Source organism: Artibeus jamaicensis, unplaced genomic scaffold, assembly GCF_021234435.1.
Source record: "Artibeus jamaicensis isolate MK-2021 breed Jamaican fruit bat unplaced genomic scaffold, CSHL_Jam_final scaffold_369, whole genome shotgun sequence".
Lineage (NCBI taxonomy): Eukaryota > Metazoa > Chordata > Mammalia > Chiroptera > Phyllostomidae > Artibeus > Artibeus jamaicensis.
In genome coordinates, this window is record NW_026522042.1 from 43458937 (window position 1) to 43478921 (window position 19985).

General features: G+C 42.2%; 1 protein-coding gene across 1 annotated transcript in view; it reads left to right on the top strand.

The window, feature by feature from the left end:
* MCCC2 (methylcrotonyl-CoA carboxylase subunit 2) overlaps positions 1–19985 on the top strand; it is a 64322-nt gene that overhangs the window by 21930 nt on the left and 22407 nt on the right. The window contains exons 7-9 of the mRNA XM_037149059.2: positions 10819–10932; positions 14451–14515; positions 19853–19952. Coding sequence (XP_037004954.2) covers positions 10819–10932; positions 14451–14515; positions 19853–19952 — 279 coding nt within the window. The remainder of the gene's footprint in view (positions 1–10818; positions 10933–14450; positions 14516–19852; positions 19953–19985) is intronic.

Below are 19985 nucleotides of genomic sequence, written 5' to 3' on the forward strand. Positions count from 1 at the left end.
CTTCTCCCCACTTCTCCTTCTCTCCCATTCCCCTGTTGCTAACCCTCTATGTAATCTTCATTTCTATGGTTCTGCTCCTGATCTAGCTGTCTGCTTAGTTTGCTTTTGTTTTAGGTGTGGTTGTTAATAACTGAGTTTGCTGTCCTTTCACTGTTCACCTTTTTTATCTTCTTTTTCTTAGATAAGTCCCTTTAACATTTCATATAATAAGGGCTTGGTGATGATGAACTCCTTGAATTTGGTCTTATCTGCGAAGCACTTTATCTGTCCTTCCATTCTAAATGAAAGCTTTGCTGGATAGAGCAATCTTGGATGTAGGTCTTTGATTTCACAATACTTTTTTCCAGCTCCTTCTTGCCTATAAGGTCTCTTTTGAGAAATCCACTGACAGTCTGATGGGAACTCCTTTGTAGGTGACTGTCTCCTTATCTCTTGCTGCTTCTAGGATTGTCTCCTTCATTTTCATCTTGGCTGATGTAATTATGATGTGCCTTGGTGTGTTCCTTCTTGGGTCCGATTTCTTTGGGACCCTCTGAGCTTCCTGGGGTTCCTGGAAGTCTATTTCCTTTTCCAGATTGGAGAAGTTCTCCTTTATTATTTGTTCAAATAAGTTTTCCATTTGTGGCTGTTCCTCTTCCCCTTCTGGTACCCCTATAATTCTGATGTTGGAACGTTTAAAGATGTCCTGAAGAGTCCTAAGCCTGTCCTCATTTTTTTGAATTCTTGTTTTTTCATCCTTTTCTGTTTGGTCATTTTTTTCTTTCTTCTGGTCCACTCCCTTGATTTGAGTCCCAGTTTCCTTTCCATGACTATTGGTTTCCTGTGCATTTCCCTTCATTTCAATTAGTTTAGCCTTCATATGTTCCTCTAATTTGTGACTAAAATCAACCAGTTCTGTGAGCATCCTGATCACCATTGTTTTGAACTGTGCATCTGAAAGTTTGGCTATTTCTTCACCACTTAGATTTATGGGCTCTGGGGCTCTGAGTTGTTCTTGAGCCATGTTTTGGTCTGTTCGCTTCTGTTATGTATGAGGAGAGGCGCCTTAGATGTTCACCAGGGCGGAGCTTCCCAGCTTGATGGTTTGTGACACTGTATGTGGGGGTGGGGTCAGAGAGGGACAATGGCAGTCCCCTCTGCTCTTTCCCACCGCTGGGGCATGAGTGGTTCGTCTCACTGCTCACTCCTTCGCTGGTTTATCTGCGCGTGAATGTGTGACAGCAGTTAGCCCTCAGTGGGTCCACCTGCTGCTACTCCACACCTGGGATCTGCCCACGGCTGCCTGCGCGCCTGGGTAGCTCGCCCAGGTCGGTCTGGTGGATCTTTCCTACCCGACCCTGCTCTGCTGCTGGCTTTGCCCCTCTTACCGGTTTGGCTGAATGGTTCGTTGTCAGACTTCTGTACAGTTCAATTTTCTGTTTTTTGGCTACGTTTTTGTTGCTAAAACTTTGTTGTTTTTAAACTTGGTTGTATGAGAAGGTACAGTGTATCCACCTATGCCTCCATCTTGGCAGAGGTCCTGCTCATTATTTTTGAAATTTATTTTCTTTGCTTCAAACCTTGGTAATTGTTTAGAAAGGCTTAGTTAGGAAATTGTATTCTATTATTTTAAAAATGAGTTTCAGCCCCGGCTGGTGTAGCTCAGTGGATTGAGCGTTGCCTGTGAGCTAAGGGATCGCATTTCCATTCCCAGTCAGGGCACATGCCTGGGTTGCAGGCCGGTTCCCAGTGGGGGACACACAAGAGGCAACCATACATCGATATTTCTCTTCCTCTCTCCTTCCCTTCTCCTCTAAAGATAAGTGAATAAAATCCTTAAAAAAAATTAAAAAAAAATAAAAATGAATTTCAATCTGTTTAGGAAGCCAGATAGGGCCTAGGGGAGATAAAATAATTCTGTTTAAATGTTTGAAGCTCTCTGATAAAGACTGAGGAAGAAACAGGACCTTCTGGGTAAAATGGGCTTTTTGTTTTCTGTGTACATTTTAGCCTATCCATTTGACACAGATAAGTGTGAGTATTCTACAGTCGGCTGTGTGATCAGTCACTGTAGTTGATAATGTTCTTAAAGTCTGGACCTAATTTTGAGCTACATAATTGATGTGTATTTTGTGGCTTTTAGTTTTTAGTAGTTGGTCTTCAGGTATAAGAATTAACAGATGTGATGTAGGCACTTTTGCTTTCCACAAATACTTTTGGTGAAAAAGAAGTAAGATGAGAGATTTAGATGGACTTCCAGCCAGGATGGAGGCATAGATGGAAATACTGTACCTCCTCACACAACCAAATTTAAGGACAACAAAGATTTAGAAACAAAAACATAACCAGAACGGACAGAAAATTGAACTGTACCGAAGTCTGACAACAACAAACCATTCATCTAGACCAGTAAGAGGGTTGGAGTTGGCGGCTGGCAGAGAGGGGGTCCACAAGAAAAGGCGGTGGTTAGCGGATCCAGGCAGGTGTGGGGATGAAATGAGCAAACCCAGTAAGGCTCTCAAGGTGGCTGGCTGACCGCGGACACATATTTGCGCACAGATGAACCAAGCAAAAAAACGGGCAGTGAGACAGGCTGCATTACCCAGGGCTCCAGCGACAGGAATTAAAGGCTAAAAGCATCAATTGGAAAACTTTGGGGGGTTGAGGTGCCAGGAGAGGCTCCCAGCCTCACAAGAGAGTTCATTGGAAAGACCCACAGGGTCCTAGAACGTATACAGGCCCATACACCTGGGAACCAGCACCAGAAGGGCCAAATTTGCTTGTGGGAAGCGGCAGAGGGGAACGAAATTCGAGACAGAGCAGAACAAATGCCACTGCTCCCTCATTGACCCCGCCCCCAGTCTCAAACCAGCAACTGGGTTGACCCACCCTGGTGAACACCTAAGTATCCACCCCTCATACGTAACAGAAGCGAACAGACCAAAACATTATGGCTCAAGCAGAAGAACAGCTCAAAGCCCCAGAGCCAATACTTCTAAGCAAACAAGAGATAGCCAGCCTCTCAGATGCACGTTCAAAACACTGGTGATTAGAATGCGCACAGAACTGGTTGATTTTAGTTGCAAATTAGATGAAAAAATGAAAGTTCATGGACATGAACTAAAGGGGAATGTGGGGGGAGGGGTGTGCAGGGTGAAGGGGAATGAAGGGGGAAAATGGGACAACTGTAATGGCGTAATCAATAAAATACATTTTTAAAAAAGTAAGATGAGATTTTAAAATGTATTATTTTAAAACTATACTATTATATTTTTAATGGCTTTTACATCAAGCAGCTGAAACCTCTTCCCCCTCCAAGTTACCTCACATTTATCGCTGCTGTGCCTTTGCACTGAGCAGGCTGCAGTCGTTCAGTGGAAGGATGGAGGTCTGGAGATCACACAGCTTTTCCTCTCACAGCCCCTTTCCATAGGGCTGGCTGCTTGCCTACGATATGTAATTTACTTTGGGTACAATGAGAACCATCCTCTGTTCAGGCAAGACCTGGAAGTACTGAAATTTTGTCTGAAGTTCTTACAAGACTGTTGCCTTTGTTGTGTAGCATCTCTTTTTCTTTTACTCAGAAATGTTGCTGTGCCATCCACAGTGGTGACGACAAGTGTGGTTACTGTCAGGTACACATCATTCTGCGTTTTCCTGCTGCTTTCTTTCTCACTCTTTTTTTAAAAAAATCCTTATCATAGGACACATTTATTGATTTGAGGGAATGAGTGAGAGAGAGAAACATCGATGGGAGAGAGAGAGACATTGATCAGTTGCCTCCTGTACACGCCCTGATTGGAGAATTGAACCTGCAACCTAGGAATGTGCCCTGACCAGGGATAGAGCCCATAACCCTAGGTGCATGGACACTGCTGCAACCAACTGAGCCACAGTGGCCAGGGTTCTTTCTTACTCTTTTTCTTTTTAAGATTAAAAAAAGTTATTTTTAGAGGCAGGGGAAGGAAGGGACAGAAATATCAATGTGTGGTTCCCTCTTGTGCTCCCCCCGCCCCGCCCCGCCAACTGGGGACCTGGCCTGCAACCCAGGCATGTGCCCTGACTGGGAATCAAACCTGTGACCCTTTGGCTTTGAGCTACACCAGCCAGGGCAGGTTCTTTCTTACTCTTGGTTCAGTTGTTGGAACCACCTGTGCTTTCTCACCCTGGAAGAACAACCTCTTGGTTTGTCTGTGTCATAGAGCAGACCCATATCACTGGTGACTGTGTGGACTGTAGCCACTCAGTACATTTCTTGGGAGTTTTCCTTAGTCCTGAGGGTCGCTGTGCTGCCTCTCTTGGCGCAGTGCCTGACTCAGCCTCCTGTGCAACTCTGAGTATGATCAGAATAGTTTACAGCCAAGTCTCTTATGCCCTTTTCATATCCTTGTAGCAGAGAAAGCAACAGAACTTACTTTCTGGGCTTCCAGATCCTTGACCCACAGCAGCCTAGTGTAAGATCTTTGTTGTACTACAGACCAGTGCTTTGGAACTTGCAAAGCCTTCAGTGCTGTTTTGACCCTGGGGTCCTTGTGCTTTTTGAGAAGCAGCAGCAGACATGTGGAAGAGCTCTTCTTGGTGCACAGTCACTCTGATTTGTGAGTGAACAGCTCAGAATTCAGTGATGAGAAGAGGGGATTGGCATATCATCTGTGTCCTTTTATTTAATTTTTATGTTTGGTATCAATTTGATTTAGCAATATTAGGTTTTGTTCCTGTTAGATACACGAGACTGGAATAGCTTTTCTTATTGATGAAAAATTGGAGAATTTTGATTCTTGTATACTTAGTAACTAGCTTTTGCTTTAAAATTTTTTAAAGGATTTATTTATTTATTTATTTATTTATTTATAGAGAGGGGAAGGGAGGGAGAAAGAGAAACGTCCGTGTGTGGTTGCCTCTCACACCTCCCTAACTGTGGATCTGGCCTGCAACCTAGACATGTGCTCTGACTGGGAATCAAACTGGAAACCCTTTGGTTTGCAGTTCGGTGCTCAATCTACTGAGCCACACCAGCCAGGACTTAAAATTTTTTTAATAACAGTTTTATTAAACTATAACCCACATATCATACAGTTTACCAATTTATTATGTTCAGTGATTTTTAGGATATTCATACTGTTGAACATTTTTATCCCCCAAAAGAAATGTCATTTTCATTAGCAGTTATTCTCCATTTCTATCTAGTCTCCCTGGGGCCCTGGCAACCACTAATCCATTTTGTGTCTCTATGGATTTGCCTGTTCCGGATGTTTATACAGTTTGAGTCATGAAATAAGTGGTCTTTTGTGACTGGCTCTAGGGTTTTCCTGTGCCCTTGTTTAAGACTGTCCCAGTCTCCAGGTGTGTGCTGCGGTTGCAGTCTGTTAAGGTCAGTGGTTTTGCTCTCTGCATTAGTTACACACTGCTGCAGAACAAATTACCCCTAAACGCAGCAGTTTAAGACAACATCTACTATCTCACAGCTGCTATGGGTCAGGAGTCTGGGCTCACCTTAGCTGGCTCCTCTAGCTCTGGTCTCTCACATGCATGCAGTCATCGTGAGGCTTGACTGGGAAGGACCCAACTCCTTGTTTACTCACGTGGTTGTCACAGGATTCAGTTCTTTGCAGGCCTCACCCAGTTCCTCATGAGCTGTCGGCTGGGGGCCTTCCTGGTTTTTTCTTCCCCACATGGGCTTCACTATAGGGCATCTCACCCTGTGTCAGCTGGTTGCATCAGACAAGAAAGGAAGTGGGCAAGAGAGAGTGCCAGCAAGATGAGGACATTGTTTCAGAACTTGATAACAGAAGTGACCCATGCCATCTGCTAGGAGCACATCACCAGATCCACTACATACTCAAAGGGGCAAGATCACACAGGATGTGAATACCAGCATCAGGGATTATTGGCAGGCTGTTACCAGCTGGTGTCAGAGAAGTGGATTGTTGGTTCCCTCGGTTTCAGAGGTAGTGTGGGAAAAATGCATCTGCAGCGCCCTTAGGAATATGGTAAAATTCCCTTATATAGATGTGCCAATAATTTGTCAGCTATTCACTGGCAAGACATTTCTGCCAAATTGGTAGATCTTTCTTCCCCAGTCTGAGATGGCATGATGGTATTCATTTCATTTCCCTCCTTGTCTTTAATGTTTTTTAAAATTGACATATAATTGACAAAGTCATTTTCCTCAGTTTTGTCTTACTACATTTGGGGAAGCTGATTCCTCTGTCTTCGTCTCCTCCCACCCAACCTCCGTGCCAGTCCGTGGGCCCCGAATGCTCATTGGCAGGGCCATTCTTTCCTCCCCTTTAAGTTCCTGTTGTTTCCATGGAACACTGCCCGGCCTGTTTAGTTCTGTGGGGCTTACTTTTGAAGTGTCCTCTTGTAGGTTCTTACATCATTGTACTTCTCTGTACTTCCTTGACTTTTCTGTAGCACTGAAACAGTTTAAGCAGGGCCTGGTGTTCTGGTACAGAGAACAAGCTGACAAGTTGCAGTTGCGTCCTTTGCTCCTGATGGAACCTTAGGAAAAAGCCAGTAAGATATTTTAGACAATTAGAAAGTACAGAGAATAATGAAGCAAAACACTCACCTGCCTTCTGCTTGGATTGATGAAGTGTTAACATTTCACTATTATTGCCTCAGATTTTTAAAGAACTTATTTATTGATAATTTACCTAACCATTCAAAATATTGTATTGATAGGCATGTTGGTTATTTGCATATTTTCACTATTATGAACACTGCTACAATGAATTTGTTTTGTGCTCACAGGCATGAGTTTTTCTAGCCATAGATATTTTGAAAGCAAACTTCTGGATGAGTGATAAGTAAAAACAAAGGATAAACATTGCTCTAATATGTTGACAGAAATATTGCAACCATTTTAATAACATATATGTAATAGGGAAAAATGCTTTTTGTAGCAGCCACTTAGATGGAAAATGTTGAATTGTGCTACCTTCTAATTTTGGATTAATACTAATGTGGCAGTTTTTTTCTCAAAAGAGATATTTGTGTGTCCATCAGGAAAACTGGTAATATTGGAATTAGTAGTAAGAACTGCTTTCTTTTTCTTTTTAATATATTTTATTGATTATGCCATTACAGTTGTCCCATTCCCCCCCTTCATTCCCCTCCACCCTGCACACCCCTCCCTCACCATTCCTGCCCCTTTAGTTTATGTCCATGTGTCACAAGTTCTTTAGATTCTATATTTCCCATACTATTCTTGCCCTCCCCCTGTCTATTTTCTACCTACCGTCTATGCTACTTATTTTCTGTACCTTCTTTCCCTTCTCCTTCTCCCACTCCCCTGTTGATAATCCTCCATGTGATCTCCATTTCTGTGGCTCAGCTCCTGATCTAGCTGTCCTCTTAGTTTGCTTTTGTTTTAGGTGTGGTTGTTAATAACTGTGAGTTTGCTGTCCTTTCACTGTTCATCTTTTTTATCTTCTTTTTCTTAGGTAAGTCCCTTTAACATTTCATATAATAAGGGCTTGGTGATGATGAACTCCTTGAATTTGGTCTTATCTGAGAAGCACTTTATCTGCCCTTCCATTCTAAATGAAAGCTTTGCTGGATAGATCAATTTTGGATGTAGGTCTTTGGATTTCATGACTTGGAATACTTCTTTCCAGCCCCTTCTTGCCTGTAAGGTGTCTTTTGAGAAATCTGCTGACAGTCTGATGGGAACTCCTTTGTAGGTGACTGTCCCCTTATCTCTTGCTGCTTCTAGGATTCTCTCCTTCATTTTCATCTTGGCTTATGTAATTATGATGTGCCTTGGTGTGTTCCTTCTTGGGTCCAACTTCTCTGGGACTCTCTGAGCTTCCTGGATTTCCTGGAAGTCTATTGCCTTTGCCAGATTGGGGAAGTTCTCCTTTATTATTTGTTCAAATAACTTTTCCACTTGTTGCTCTTCTTCTTTCCCTTCTGGTACCCCTATAATTCGGATGTTGGAACGTTTAAAGATGTCCTGAAGAGTCCTAAGCCTGTCCTCATTTTTTTGAATTCTTGTTTCTTTTTTTTTTTAAACTTTTTTATTGATTATGCCATTACATTTGTTCTATTCCCCTCCTCCATTCCCCTCCACCCTGCATACCCCTCCCCCACCATTTCCCCCTTTGGTTCATGAACACATGTCTCAAAGTTCTTTAGATTCTGTATTTCCCCTACTATTCTTACCCTCCCCTGTCTATTTTCTATCTACCGTCTATGCTACTTATTTTCTGTACCTTCTCTCCCTTCTCCTCCTCCCACTCCCCTGTTGCTAACCCTCCATGTGATCTCCATTTCTATGGCTCAGCTCCTGATCTAGCTGTCCTCTTAGTTTGCTTTTGTTTTAGGCGTGGTTGTTAATAACTGTGAGTTTGCTGTCCTTTCACTGTTCATCTTTTTTATCTTCTTTTTCTTAGATAAGTCCCTTTAACATTTCATATAATAAGGGCTTGGTGATGATGAACTCCTTGAATTTGGTCTTATCTGAGAAGCACTTTATCTGTCCTTCCATTCTAAATGAAAGCTTTGCTGGATAGATCAATTTTGGATGTAGGTCTTTGGATTTCATGACTTGGAATACTTCTTTCCAGCCCCTTCTTGCCTGTAAGGTGTCTTTTGAGAAATCAGCTGACAGTCTGATGGGAACTCCTTTGTAGGTGACTGTCCCCTTATCTCTTGCTGCTTCTAGGATTCTCTCCTTCATTTTCATCTTGGCTTATGTAATTATGATGTGCCTTGGTGTGTTCCTCCTTGGGTCCAACTTCTTTGGGACTCTCTGAGCTTCCTGGATTTCCTGGAAGTCTATTGCCTTTGCCAGATTGGGGAAGTTCTCCTTTATTATTTGTTCAAATAACTTTTCCACTTGTTGCTCTTCTTCTTTCCCTTCTGGTACCCCTATAATTCGGATGTTGGAACGTTTAAAGATGTCCTGAAGAGTCCTAAGCCTGTCCTCATTTTTTTGAATTCTTGTTTCTTTCTGCTTTTCTGTTTGGTCATTTTTTTATTCCTTCTGTTCTGCTCCCTTGATTTGAGTCCCAGTTTTGTTTCCATCACTATTGGTTTCCTGTGCATTTTCCTTCATTTCAATTAGTTTAGCCTTCATATGTTCCTCTAATTTGTTACTAAAATCAGCCAGTTCTGTGAGCATCCTGATCACCACCAGTGTTTTGAACTGTGCATCTGATTGGTTGGCTATCTCTTTGTCGCTTAGAAGTATTGGCTCTGGGGCTTTGAGCTGTTCTTCTGCTTGAGCCATAATGTTTTGGTCTGTTCGCTTCTGTTACGTATGAGGGGCGGAACCTTAGGTGTTCACCTGGGTGGGGCAACTTTTGACGCTGTATGTGGGGGTGGGGTCAGAGAGGGGCAATGGCGTTTGTTCTACTCTCTCTCCCCTGGGCTGCTTCCAGCAAGCAAACTGGCCCTCCTGGTGCTGGCTCCCGGGTGTGTGGGCCTGTGCACCCTCCAGGACCCTGTGGGTCTCTCCAACAAACTCTCTGTGAGCCTGGGAGCTTCTCCTGGCACCTTGACCCCGAGAGCTTTTCCAATTGATGATTTTAGGCTTTACCTCCCATTGCTGGGGCTCTAGTTTGTGTGGTCTGTCTCACTGCTCACTCCTTTCGCCGTCAGCCAGCCGCCTTGTGCCCTCATTGGGTCTACCCATTGCCACCCCACACCTGGGATCCACCAACTGCCTGACTGACTCGCTCCACCAGCCGTTGGCCCCGCCCCTCTTACCAGTCTGGCTGAATGGTTTGTTGTTGTCAGACTTCCATACATTTCAATTTTCCATGTTTTGGTTGTGCTTTTGTTTCTAAAACTTTGTTGTCTTTAAACTTGGTTGTGCAAGGAGGCACGGTGTTTCCACCTACGCCTCCTTCTTGGCCGGAAGTCCAGAACTGCTTTCATATGATAATTTAAGAAAATATCTATTGCAAACTTTTCTTATTTTTCTATGTGATATTATTTATTCCTGCCTAGGGGTAACTGCCAAAGCCATATTTATTGTGCTTTGTGTTACATTAATCTTTAAGAAAAAACCCTTCAGCTTTTGTTCTGGGAAGTTTTAAGTACAGTCAGAAGCAGACTGAACAGTGCCGTGAGCCCGCCTGTGTGCACCACCCAGCTGCAGCACGACTGACTTTCTGTTGAGTGAGATTTTCAACTGCGATGCTAACATTAGTTTTCCATTTAGAATGTATCAAATTCAGGGTAACACAGTTTAACAACACTCATTTGGAGAATTATTTCAGTATTCATGTGAGGTAAGCGGCAGTTGTTTGAAGAACTTATTATTGTTAGATTTGAAAGCTACCCTTTCATATAGTTTTGCTAGTGTATGAGTGGGTTTGGGTTTCTTCTCCATTAGTTGTATAGGTCACTGGTCTTTCTGGCCATTCTTCTCTCTTGGGAGATTATCCATAAACTTTGTAGAAGAAGTGTGATGTAAGCCCTTCAAAATGCTTTGATAAAAGAAGTTAGGAAACTATTCCAACTGTTTAGAGGACTCCACTTTTATCTGTTTGTTAATTTTTAAAATTCTCACCTGAAAATGTGTTTATTGATTTTTTAGAGAAGTGTGGGGAGAGAGAGAGACATTTATGTGAGAAATGCTGATCGGTTGCCTCCTGTACATGCCCTGACGGGGATTGAACCCGCAGCCTTTTGTTATATGGGACAATGTTCCAACTAATTGAGCCACCTGGCCAGGGCTAGAGAACTCTACTTTTAAAATGATGTAAAGGGACCAGCTAGCAGTGTCCCCTGATACTGCAACGTTTAGGGGCCTGTGGTTCCAGAGAAGGTGTAATTCACTGTTTGGGCTGTACCTGATGGATTTCTCATATGCTTGGATTCCAGATAGCGGTGGTCATGGGCTCCTGCACGGCAGGCGGTGCTTACGTGCCGGCACTAGCAGATGAAAACATCATTGTACGCAAGCAGGGTACCATTTTCTTGGCAGGACCCCCCTTGGTAAGAACGTAGTCTTGATTCATTGAGGTGAAATATACATAATATAAAATTTATCATTTCTACCACTTTTAATATACAGCTCTGTGGCATTAAGTATATTCACTTTGTTGTGCAACCATCACTACCATCCATCTCTGGAACCTTCTCATCTTTTCCCTTCCAGGTAGCTCTTCTTCCAGTGGCCCACCAGCCTAGCTTCCAGTGCATACATGACCCCCAAGGGTGGGTAGACTGCATGTCAGGATGTGCCTGGTACCGGGATGGGGAGCGGGCAAAAGGCTAGCCCTTAGTTCACCTTAGTTCATACCCCCACTGAGTCATCTGTCGGAAAACATAATTCGGCCCTGATAGTGATGGTGCTGCTGTGTTCCACCTTGAGCCACCATGGAGTACACACTTGACCCCTGATCCCATGTCATGCCCTCACTTGGGAAGATATAATAATCATTAGGAAGAGGGCAGGGAGGAGATGGCGGGGTTGGGGCCCAGGGCCCAGGCTCCTATTAGCAGGGAAGCAGGGAGTCGTGACCCCATCCCACTGAAGTGGTGGATAGCAGATCGGCCAAGAGTTGAGGCTGTAAACCCCAACACACACACTCCATTGTCCTCTCAGACGTTACTTACAGAACACAAATTCAAAGATAAATGGGAATTTCAGTAGAGTGACCACTGAGCATTAAGCTTCAAGCACAGAGCCCTTCTGAGAGCGAGACCCTGTGCAACCTCACTGGTCACCTCCCTGTGATGCAGCACAGAGGACTGGATGATACCGTCCTGGCCCTTCCTCACCCCCCTTTGGTCAGCTGCATTCCATTGATTTTCAGTAATTAGGACATGACTCTGCCGTGCTGACGGCACAGTGTGACCCTGAACTTCACAGTGATAGAGGGTAGGTGAAGACACAGGTCTTTACTGCACCCGACTACAAACTATCCCATTATTAGTGAAATCCAAGAGTATTAAGTAGGTAATAAGAAAAATGTCATATTATAAAACCATAACCTATATACAGTGGGGTATTATTCAACTATAAAAAGAAATGAAGTTCTAACACATGCCACAACATGGATGAACCCTGAAAACATTATGCCAGACACAAAAGAGCAAATATTGCATAGTGTAATCAAAATCACAGAGACACAAAGTGGATCAGTGCTTGCCTGGGACTGGGAGGGTGGAATGGGGAGTGACTGCCAATAAGCACTGGGTTTCTTTTGGGAGGGATGAATGTTCTGGAGTTAATGTGGCAGTTCTGGTTGCACAAATTTGTAAATATGGTATAAACACACTGAATTATATACTTTAATGGTGGACTTATGATATGTGAATTATATATCTCAAAAGGTAAGTTTATTGCTTCAAAAGTCTGTCAAAGAACCATCTTGGTTTGGAATATTAACGCAAATTTATTGAAAAGAGTGTTTTAAAAAGAGCTTATGCTTTGTTGTGAAATAAGTATATTTTCCAAGTGAATTGTGTGAATTTTTAATAACTTTTATTGAGGATCAGGTCAGGCTGAGGAGCTGCCATTTCCAACATGGTAAGAGTCTTCAGGCATGTTCAGAAAGCCCGTGGGCTTTACTGTGCTTTACCATTTCTCTGGCGTTGCGTGACCGCAGTCGTTTGATGAGAGGAAAATCCACTCAGAATCCACCTTGGCGTAGTAAAGGGTGCCTACTCTCATGAGTGGTTCTTGTTCGTTTCTCATTAGAGAGTGAATTAAAGTGAATGAAGATATGACTAAATTTTGAAAAAATCTTTTTGGGAATATAGGCCACATCGTAATACTAGAATAATGCTAAGTATTTTCAAGAGAAGATTTTGTTTAAAGGTTAGCAGTTACCAGTGGATTCAGATTTAACTTGGACCTTGCAACAACTTGGCAGCTGGAGAAGTCTGCAGTTCCCTCACAGGCCTGACCCTCGTTCAGGAGCCCACTGTCGAAAGCCTTGTTTGCGGGTAGGAAAAGCAGCAGCAGCATCTCGTATGCTTGAGAATTCTGAATTTTGACACTTGTTTTACTGAAAATTGAGAAAAGGCTGTGAGGTTTCACGCATAATGTGGGGTTGAATTGCTATAGTTTCCAGTAGCTTAAAATGGTTGAAAAACTGCAGAGTGGTAAGACAAGTTTTTGAAGGAGCTTTTGTTCCTTTGTCTTTTGTTTATCTTCTGAATGTGTGATTTAGTAGAATGAGTTATTTTAATTTCTTTGACATTTATCGTCTTTGCACTTATCACAGTATCAAACATGTGGGTGCTCAGTAAATACTAACCAATGACAGATCCTTATTTTTTTAGTCCAATCTCTAAAAATAAATATAGTATATTGGTTGTTTATTCATTTTTACAACTTTAAACATCCAGACACCTCTTATAATTTGTTCTTATATGGACCAGATGCTATTTTACACTGAACTTTTTTGAGAGGAGATGAAAAATTTAGTTCTGGGAGTGGAGTAATTGGAGGTGAAAAGTTTAATTACCTTTCCCTGTGTAATGATTTTCATTTAAGAGAGCTTTTGATGTACTGAATAAGAAGTCATTTTATGCTTTATTTTAGATTAATGTACATTATTCTAACGAAAACTTTCCCTATTTGAAGAAAAAGAAACAAATCAGTCGACTTGAAGAAGTAGGAATTAATTAATAAGCAATTCCTAAGGGGTCAGGTTGGCACTTAGCACTAAAGTTTTTTCTTGTTTAGGATTTCTCAGGCTGTAATTAAGTCATTCTTAATTTATCACTTGAGGTTTCTTTTTTGGTTATATTCTGCTGAATCTTAGATATGAAAAATCTTAGATTTTTTTAATCTTAAAGTTATTATACCTTTTAGAGTTTGTGATAGTCACTGGAGTGTTCAACATGGGTGGGAAAAAGGCACTGCTTCAGTGTATTTATTGAGTGTGAATAAATTACAGTTTCTGCTGTCAAGGAACCCACAATAGGAGATGGCAGGGACACGTGCCAGTTACTGAAATACAGCCCTGCGGATGCCACGTTGGAGCTGTAAGTGGGGTCCTCTTGGACCACTGATAAGCAAGCATTGCTCTGTTTCTTCTGTGCAGTGTCATTAATGATAAATTAGCCTGGGTGGGTCAGGGAGCGCCACACAGGGCAGGTGGGGCTTGAGGGAGAAGCAGGGATTCACCACAAGGGTGAGAGGGAGCAGGGAGCCCGGCAGTGGGCTCGGACACAAAGACTCAACCTGCGTGTGGCAGCAGCCCAATGGCAGGGACAGAGCCGGCTCTCAGACCAGGAGTGCCTGGGTTCAAACCACGTTCCTTCACTTGTCAGGGGCTGTGGGCAAGTTCCTCAGCGACTCAGGTTCAGGTTTTTTCACTTGTAGACTAGAAACAACATTATCTAGGTTTGCTAGGCAAGTGGATTCAGAAAAACGAAGTGTTCTTTAGCTCTGTGGAAGAAAGAGTGGTAGGTACAGTCAGGAGATAGGCATTTAGGAAAACATTTGTGTATGATGGGTGGACAACTCTTACCATTGAGTTTTCTCCTTGTTGTAGGTTAAAGCAGCAACTGGAGAAGAGGTGTCAGCTGAGGATCTTGGTGGTGCTGATCTTCACTGCAGGTGAAACAGAAACGGTTGTTGCTTTTAGGATTGGTTGTTGTTTGTTTAACAATCTTTAAAGTATTTACTGTATTTTTAGGACTATAAGATGCACCGGACCATAAGATACACCTGGGTTTTCGAGGAGGAAAATAGGGAAAAAAATTGGGGGGAAAATTTTTTTGAAGAAAAAGTGTGGTAAAATATTTAATAACCTGTGAACTCGCTCCACCGCCCCCCCCCCCCCCCGCCCCACAGCAAGCCACGTAAGCTACATTTGGACTATAAGACACATCCCCTTTCCCTCCCAAATTTTGGGGGGTGCGTGTTATAGTCCAAAAAATACGGTAACTTGCCACAGTTTATTTGTTCTCAGTCTGCTGTTTTAGGGTTCAGTTCTTTGAACTGTAGAGTTGCATTTCAAGAACATCAGCTTTTTCATTATAGAAAGACTGGAAAGACAGGTTCCCATTAGGCGATAGGCACTATTCCAGATGTTTGAGATCAGATAGACATTGTCTTTGACCTCAAGGAGTTTACAGTGTAGTCAGGGAGGTGTGCAATACACAATTACCAAAAATTCATATAAATGTGTATATTTGGTAAGGCCTACAAAGGAGAAACATAGGGAGAGCATGTGGAAGGTGACTCAAACCCAGTGGTTAAATGAACATTTGTGAAGTGGAGCACAGGATTCTGGGTGGTGATCTGCAATTCAGTAACACTCCACAAGAAAAATTGAAACAGAGAAGTTTATTACTCATGGGTCCTGGAGGAAGTACATGGATGCCTCCAGGGGTCACACAGGGAGGTCAAAGCAGAGTACAAACAGAAAGAGAGAGATAGAAACTGGGGCACATGTTTTTAATAGGGTCCTAGGTTGGAGTGCTTTGGGATTCCTGAGTAGGGGCCAGAGTGGTCTGTTCAGTGCAAAAGTGTGGAAGTTTGGTAAGCCTCTTGGGGTGTTATCTAAGATAGCATACAGCACTGGAAAGCTGGGGAGGCTGCCGATCATGAGCTGTTGGGAAAGTTGTATCAGGACTTACATTTGCTTGTGACCCTACAGTTGCTGTTTAGGGCATGATCCTGCACCAGTGTCAGCTTAAGGTCCCTGCAGGCCTCTCAGCCAAACAAAATGCATGCTGAGGCAGCAATACCATGGAGTAGCTTAGCTAAACTCTTGGTAGCTGGTTCTCTAGAGGAGGGAAAAAACCCTACTTTATGGCATCTGCCAAGTTCTATAGTATAAATTATCCCACCATAGCCAATTTTAAGCTACCAACAGAATGCCACTGAGCATTGAATTATGAAGAGATTGCTCTTGTGAGTTAGGCATGAGCTGGCTCCATTGCACCACTGATCTGACCACTTCTGGTTAGAGTTCAGGGATGAGAAGGCCATCTACCTCCTAGAATTTTATGAGGGTTTAACAAGGTGATACATGTAAATTGCTGGAGACAATACCTGCTTTAAATACGTACCTATAAATGTTAACTGTCATTGTTATTGTTGTTTATTGTCATAATAGGACATCAAAGGTCTGGGGCTCTTTTAAAAAAATGAGTAATTAGGAAACCATTGAAAAGCTTTAAGCAGAATGTGCTATTGCCAAATGTTTCATTTAAAAAAATCCCTCTGGCTGCTAAATGGAGAATGCTTGGAGTGTTGGCAAGGGTCTACCTGGGGGACCATTTGGGCGGTTGCATCAGTATCATTGGTGAGAGATGCTGGTGGCTTAATGGTTATAGTGGTAGTGAAGGTAGGGTGGGATGAACAGATTTGAGCTCTATTTTAGAGGTGGAATTGAGAGATTTATTGATGAATTCACGTTAAGAGGTGCAGGAAGGTAAGGTGACAAAGATAGTAACACGAACTGGCTTTATTTCCTGAGACTGGGAAGGCAGGAAGGAGAAAGAGCAGATTGAAGGGCGGGGCAGGGGGGTCAAGCGTTCCTTTTCGATCTGATAAGTCAGAGATGCTTGAGACACCCAAGTAGAGATGCTGAAGAGACAGTTAACTTAGAAGAGCAGGGAGCCCAGATCAGTGCTGGAGATCTTATATTTGTGAAATTTAAAACCAAGGGACAAGACGAGCTCACCTCCAGGTGAATATAGGTGAACATAGACAAAGAGGAGGGTCCAGGATCATACCTTAAAGAACTCGGACGTAAATGACAAGTATCTAATCATCAGGCTCAGGGGCCTGGCAGGTGCAGTAAACCTCCCTTTGATCTGCCGAACCACAAACAAACCCAGGGGAGCAGATGGGTGTACTGTTTCTACTTTCCTATCAAAGAATAGCACCGTGGCTTTTGAAGAGTTGATTTAGGGGGCCTACCTTTGCCTCAGTTTTTCATGCATTTCTTCCTCATTGAGCACTTATTGTGGAAAGATTGCTTGTATTGGGTTGGCCAAAAGGTCCCTATGTTTTTTTCTATAAAATAAAACACACATTTCCCATTTTCACCAATAACTTTATTGATTTGGATATTTTGAGTATGTCAGTCATCCCCTGCGTGGCAGAAAGTTAATTGTTCTCAGTTACTGTCTGCATTGAATCACTATCAACTTCAACTGGTCTGCCCAACTGTGGAGCATTGTCCAGTGAGAAATCTCCAGCATGAAACTTACAAACCATTTCTGACACATTTGATCAGTCACAGCACCTTCTCCATACACTGCACAAATAATTTTTTGTGTTTTGAAATGGTAAGGCATTGTATGCTGAAAATGTTCATTATTTCTTCCATCTTCAGTATTAAAATGGCTACACAGAAGTTCACCAATTTTGATATATTTTTAAATGCACATTGGTACAACAGCTTTCATAATACAATCTAGTAAAATTGTTTTGAATGAAGTTAAAGACAACTAAGTGATAAGTAGAGCCCTCATGGAAAAAACCAAGTGGACTTTTTGGCCAACCCAATACCAAGAAGAATTTTAGCCCTAGTACCTACCCTTGGGATTTGCAATTTAATTAGGCAGCTGAGAGAAATAAATGAGTGAATTAAGAAACAATTACAAAATATGCTAGCAACGGGTGGCCCACTTGGTTTGGAGTATCATACACCAAAAGTTTGTGGGTTTGACCCTAGGTTGGGGTGTGTATGGGAGGCAACCGATTGTTTCTCTGTCCCTGTCCCTCTGCCTTCCTCTCTCTTTCTGAAATTAATGAAAATATTCTCGGGCGAGGATTAAAAAAATGTTAGCATGCTTCCAAGACCAACGGAGGAATGGTTAAAGGAATGACTGGAGTGAAGTTGAGGAAGGCAGAGAAAAGCTTAGAGGGAGAGCTGGAGTTTCTGCCTGAGTTTGAACAGAGAGCTGCACTTGTTCATTTAGGGGAGCACAGCTGTGTGAGCAGAGATGCAGCATGACTGTCTTATCTGGCCGTTCACTGACCGTTACAGGGAGACAGAAAGTAGACGTTTCAACCTGCAGAGAAAGAGGATGCAGGTAGAATAGGGTGCGTGGGTGTAGGACAGAGTTGGGCTGCAATTGTTTGCAGGCACTTCATCAGGGGAAGGCGATGAAAATAGTATTTGAGGAGCATTAATTTTAACAAAGGTTTTTGACTGTTTAAAAGATGTAACCTGGTGCTCATGAAAGCTGTAGGCGGTATATCAGTTCAGTGTGTAGGTTCTGGAATTCATCTTTTATCTGCGTCACTTATTGCCTTATGACTAAACAAATGACTTAACATCCCTGACCCTCATTTCCTCATGTGTGAAGTGAAGATAATAGTTCTTGCCTTAGCACAGGTTTGGTGCATACTAAGCACTCTATTACCACTAGCTATTATTACTTATAATAACCTGTTTAAAGTCATGAAACAGTGATTAGATGCTGATGGCTTTTTGGGGGGAACAGAGTCATAAAATGTACTAGTCACAACTTGCTTTGGGTTTTCTCTAATCAAAGTGGTATAAATACATATTTATAAAGGTTCTCTCTGTTTTTATAAATATATATTTATACCTCTCTGATTAGTCATCTTGAGGAATTAGTTTGACACTAAGGCTTACACGATATAATGCCTCATCAAAGGTTTTACTTTCCTGCTGTTTTGGTAAATACTAGGTAGTTTTTCTAAAAGAAAGCATTTTATTTTATTTATTTTTAATGTAAATTTTTTTAATGTATTGATTTGAGAGAGAAAATGCCCTGTCCGGGGAATCAAACCCACAATCTTGGCGTATTGGGATGACACTCTAAACAACTGAGCTACCTGGTTAGGAAAGCATTTACTTTTTAAATATTTGGTAATTTGGAAGCAGTTTCTTTGCTTCTGTTTGCTTTCTGATTACTACAGTGTAGCCAGAAGTCAACAATTGTAACTGATGTTATGTATGAAGCACTTAAAAATACGGCAGTTATAAATCATTGAATTAAAGCAATGGAAGGGCCGGCCATCGCAAAGGCACTAGAGGTCTCTGATGCGGAGTAGATGTAGTCTCTGCTCTTACTTAGGGACACCCAGTCCGGAGGTGGAGAGTGACGTGAAACCTCTGTGGGAGTCCAGTTCTAAGAAATGTCTCCCAAGGGTTTGGCGTTTTCCCTAGACAAAACATCAAAATTTAGATTGAGGGAGTTTAGTCCTTACTCATACAATGAGCCAGAATTCTATTTTTTTCAGGTTTTTACCTGACTTTACAGTTACGTTTATACTTTATTAGAAAGTTATAGTATATTTACATCTGAAATAACAAGCCATCTAATGAGAAAAAAACTAATAACCAGATCAACTCCATAATTCATTGACACTGAACTTGAAATTCAACAAGAACTTCTGTGGCCCTTACCACAGAATCATTTTACTAATACCCATTAAATCTTTGTGTTTGTTACCCTATGACAGCTTGCTGTTAAGTGTAACTTTGTAGGGAGGGGGCTCAGCAGTCTTTCAGAGACAAGAGACCATAGTTGGCATCTTCATTAGATACAAACACATTTTGTAGTTACCAACATCATCATGAAAGTGTGCCATCTGTGGCTGAACTTGATCACATAGAATTTTGCTTGGAGGTGCATGAGATGGCCATTAAATAGAAATCCTTTTCAGCAAGGCCCCATGGTCTAGTAGGAGGTTAAGACTGAGAAATAGAGGTGTGGATTCTCTTGCAGCTACTGGTGGTTCTAGGGCAAGGTTCTTTCTTATGTGTGCCTCAGTTCTTCCTGTTTGTGATACCAGGGACATTACCATGTGTGCCAGGGACATTTGAAGATCAGATTAAATGACATTTATTAAAGTGGTTTAGAAGTAAAAATGATGCTATCCTTAGATGAGAGATTTGGGGTTTAAGATACTGAATTATTTTCCTTTTCTCCAATCTGATTAGTGTGCTTTACTCTGCAGAAAGTCTGGAGTCTCTGACTACTACGCTTTGGATGATAACCACGCCCTTCACTTAGCTAGGAAGATTGTGAGGAATCTGAATTATCAGAAAAAAATGGATGTGAGTTGGACATGGTCTTTCATCTTTTATTTT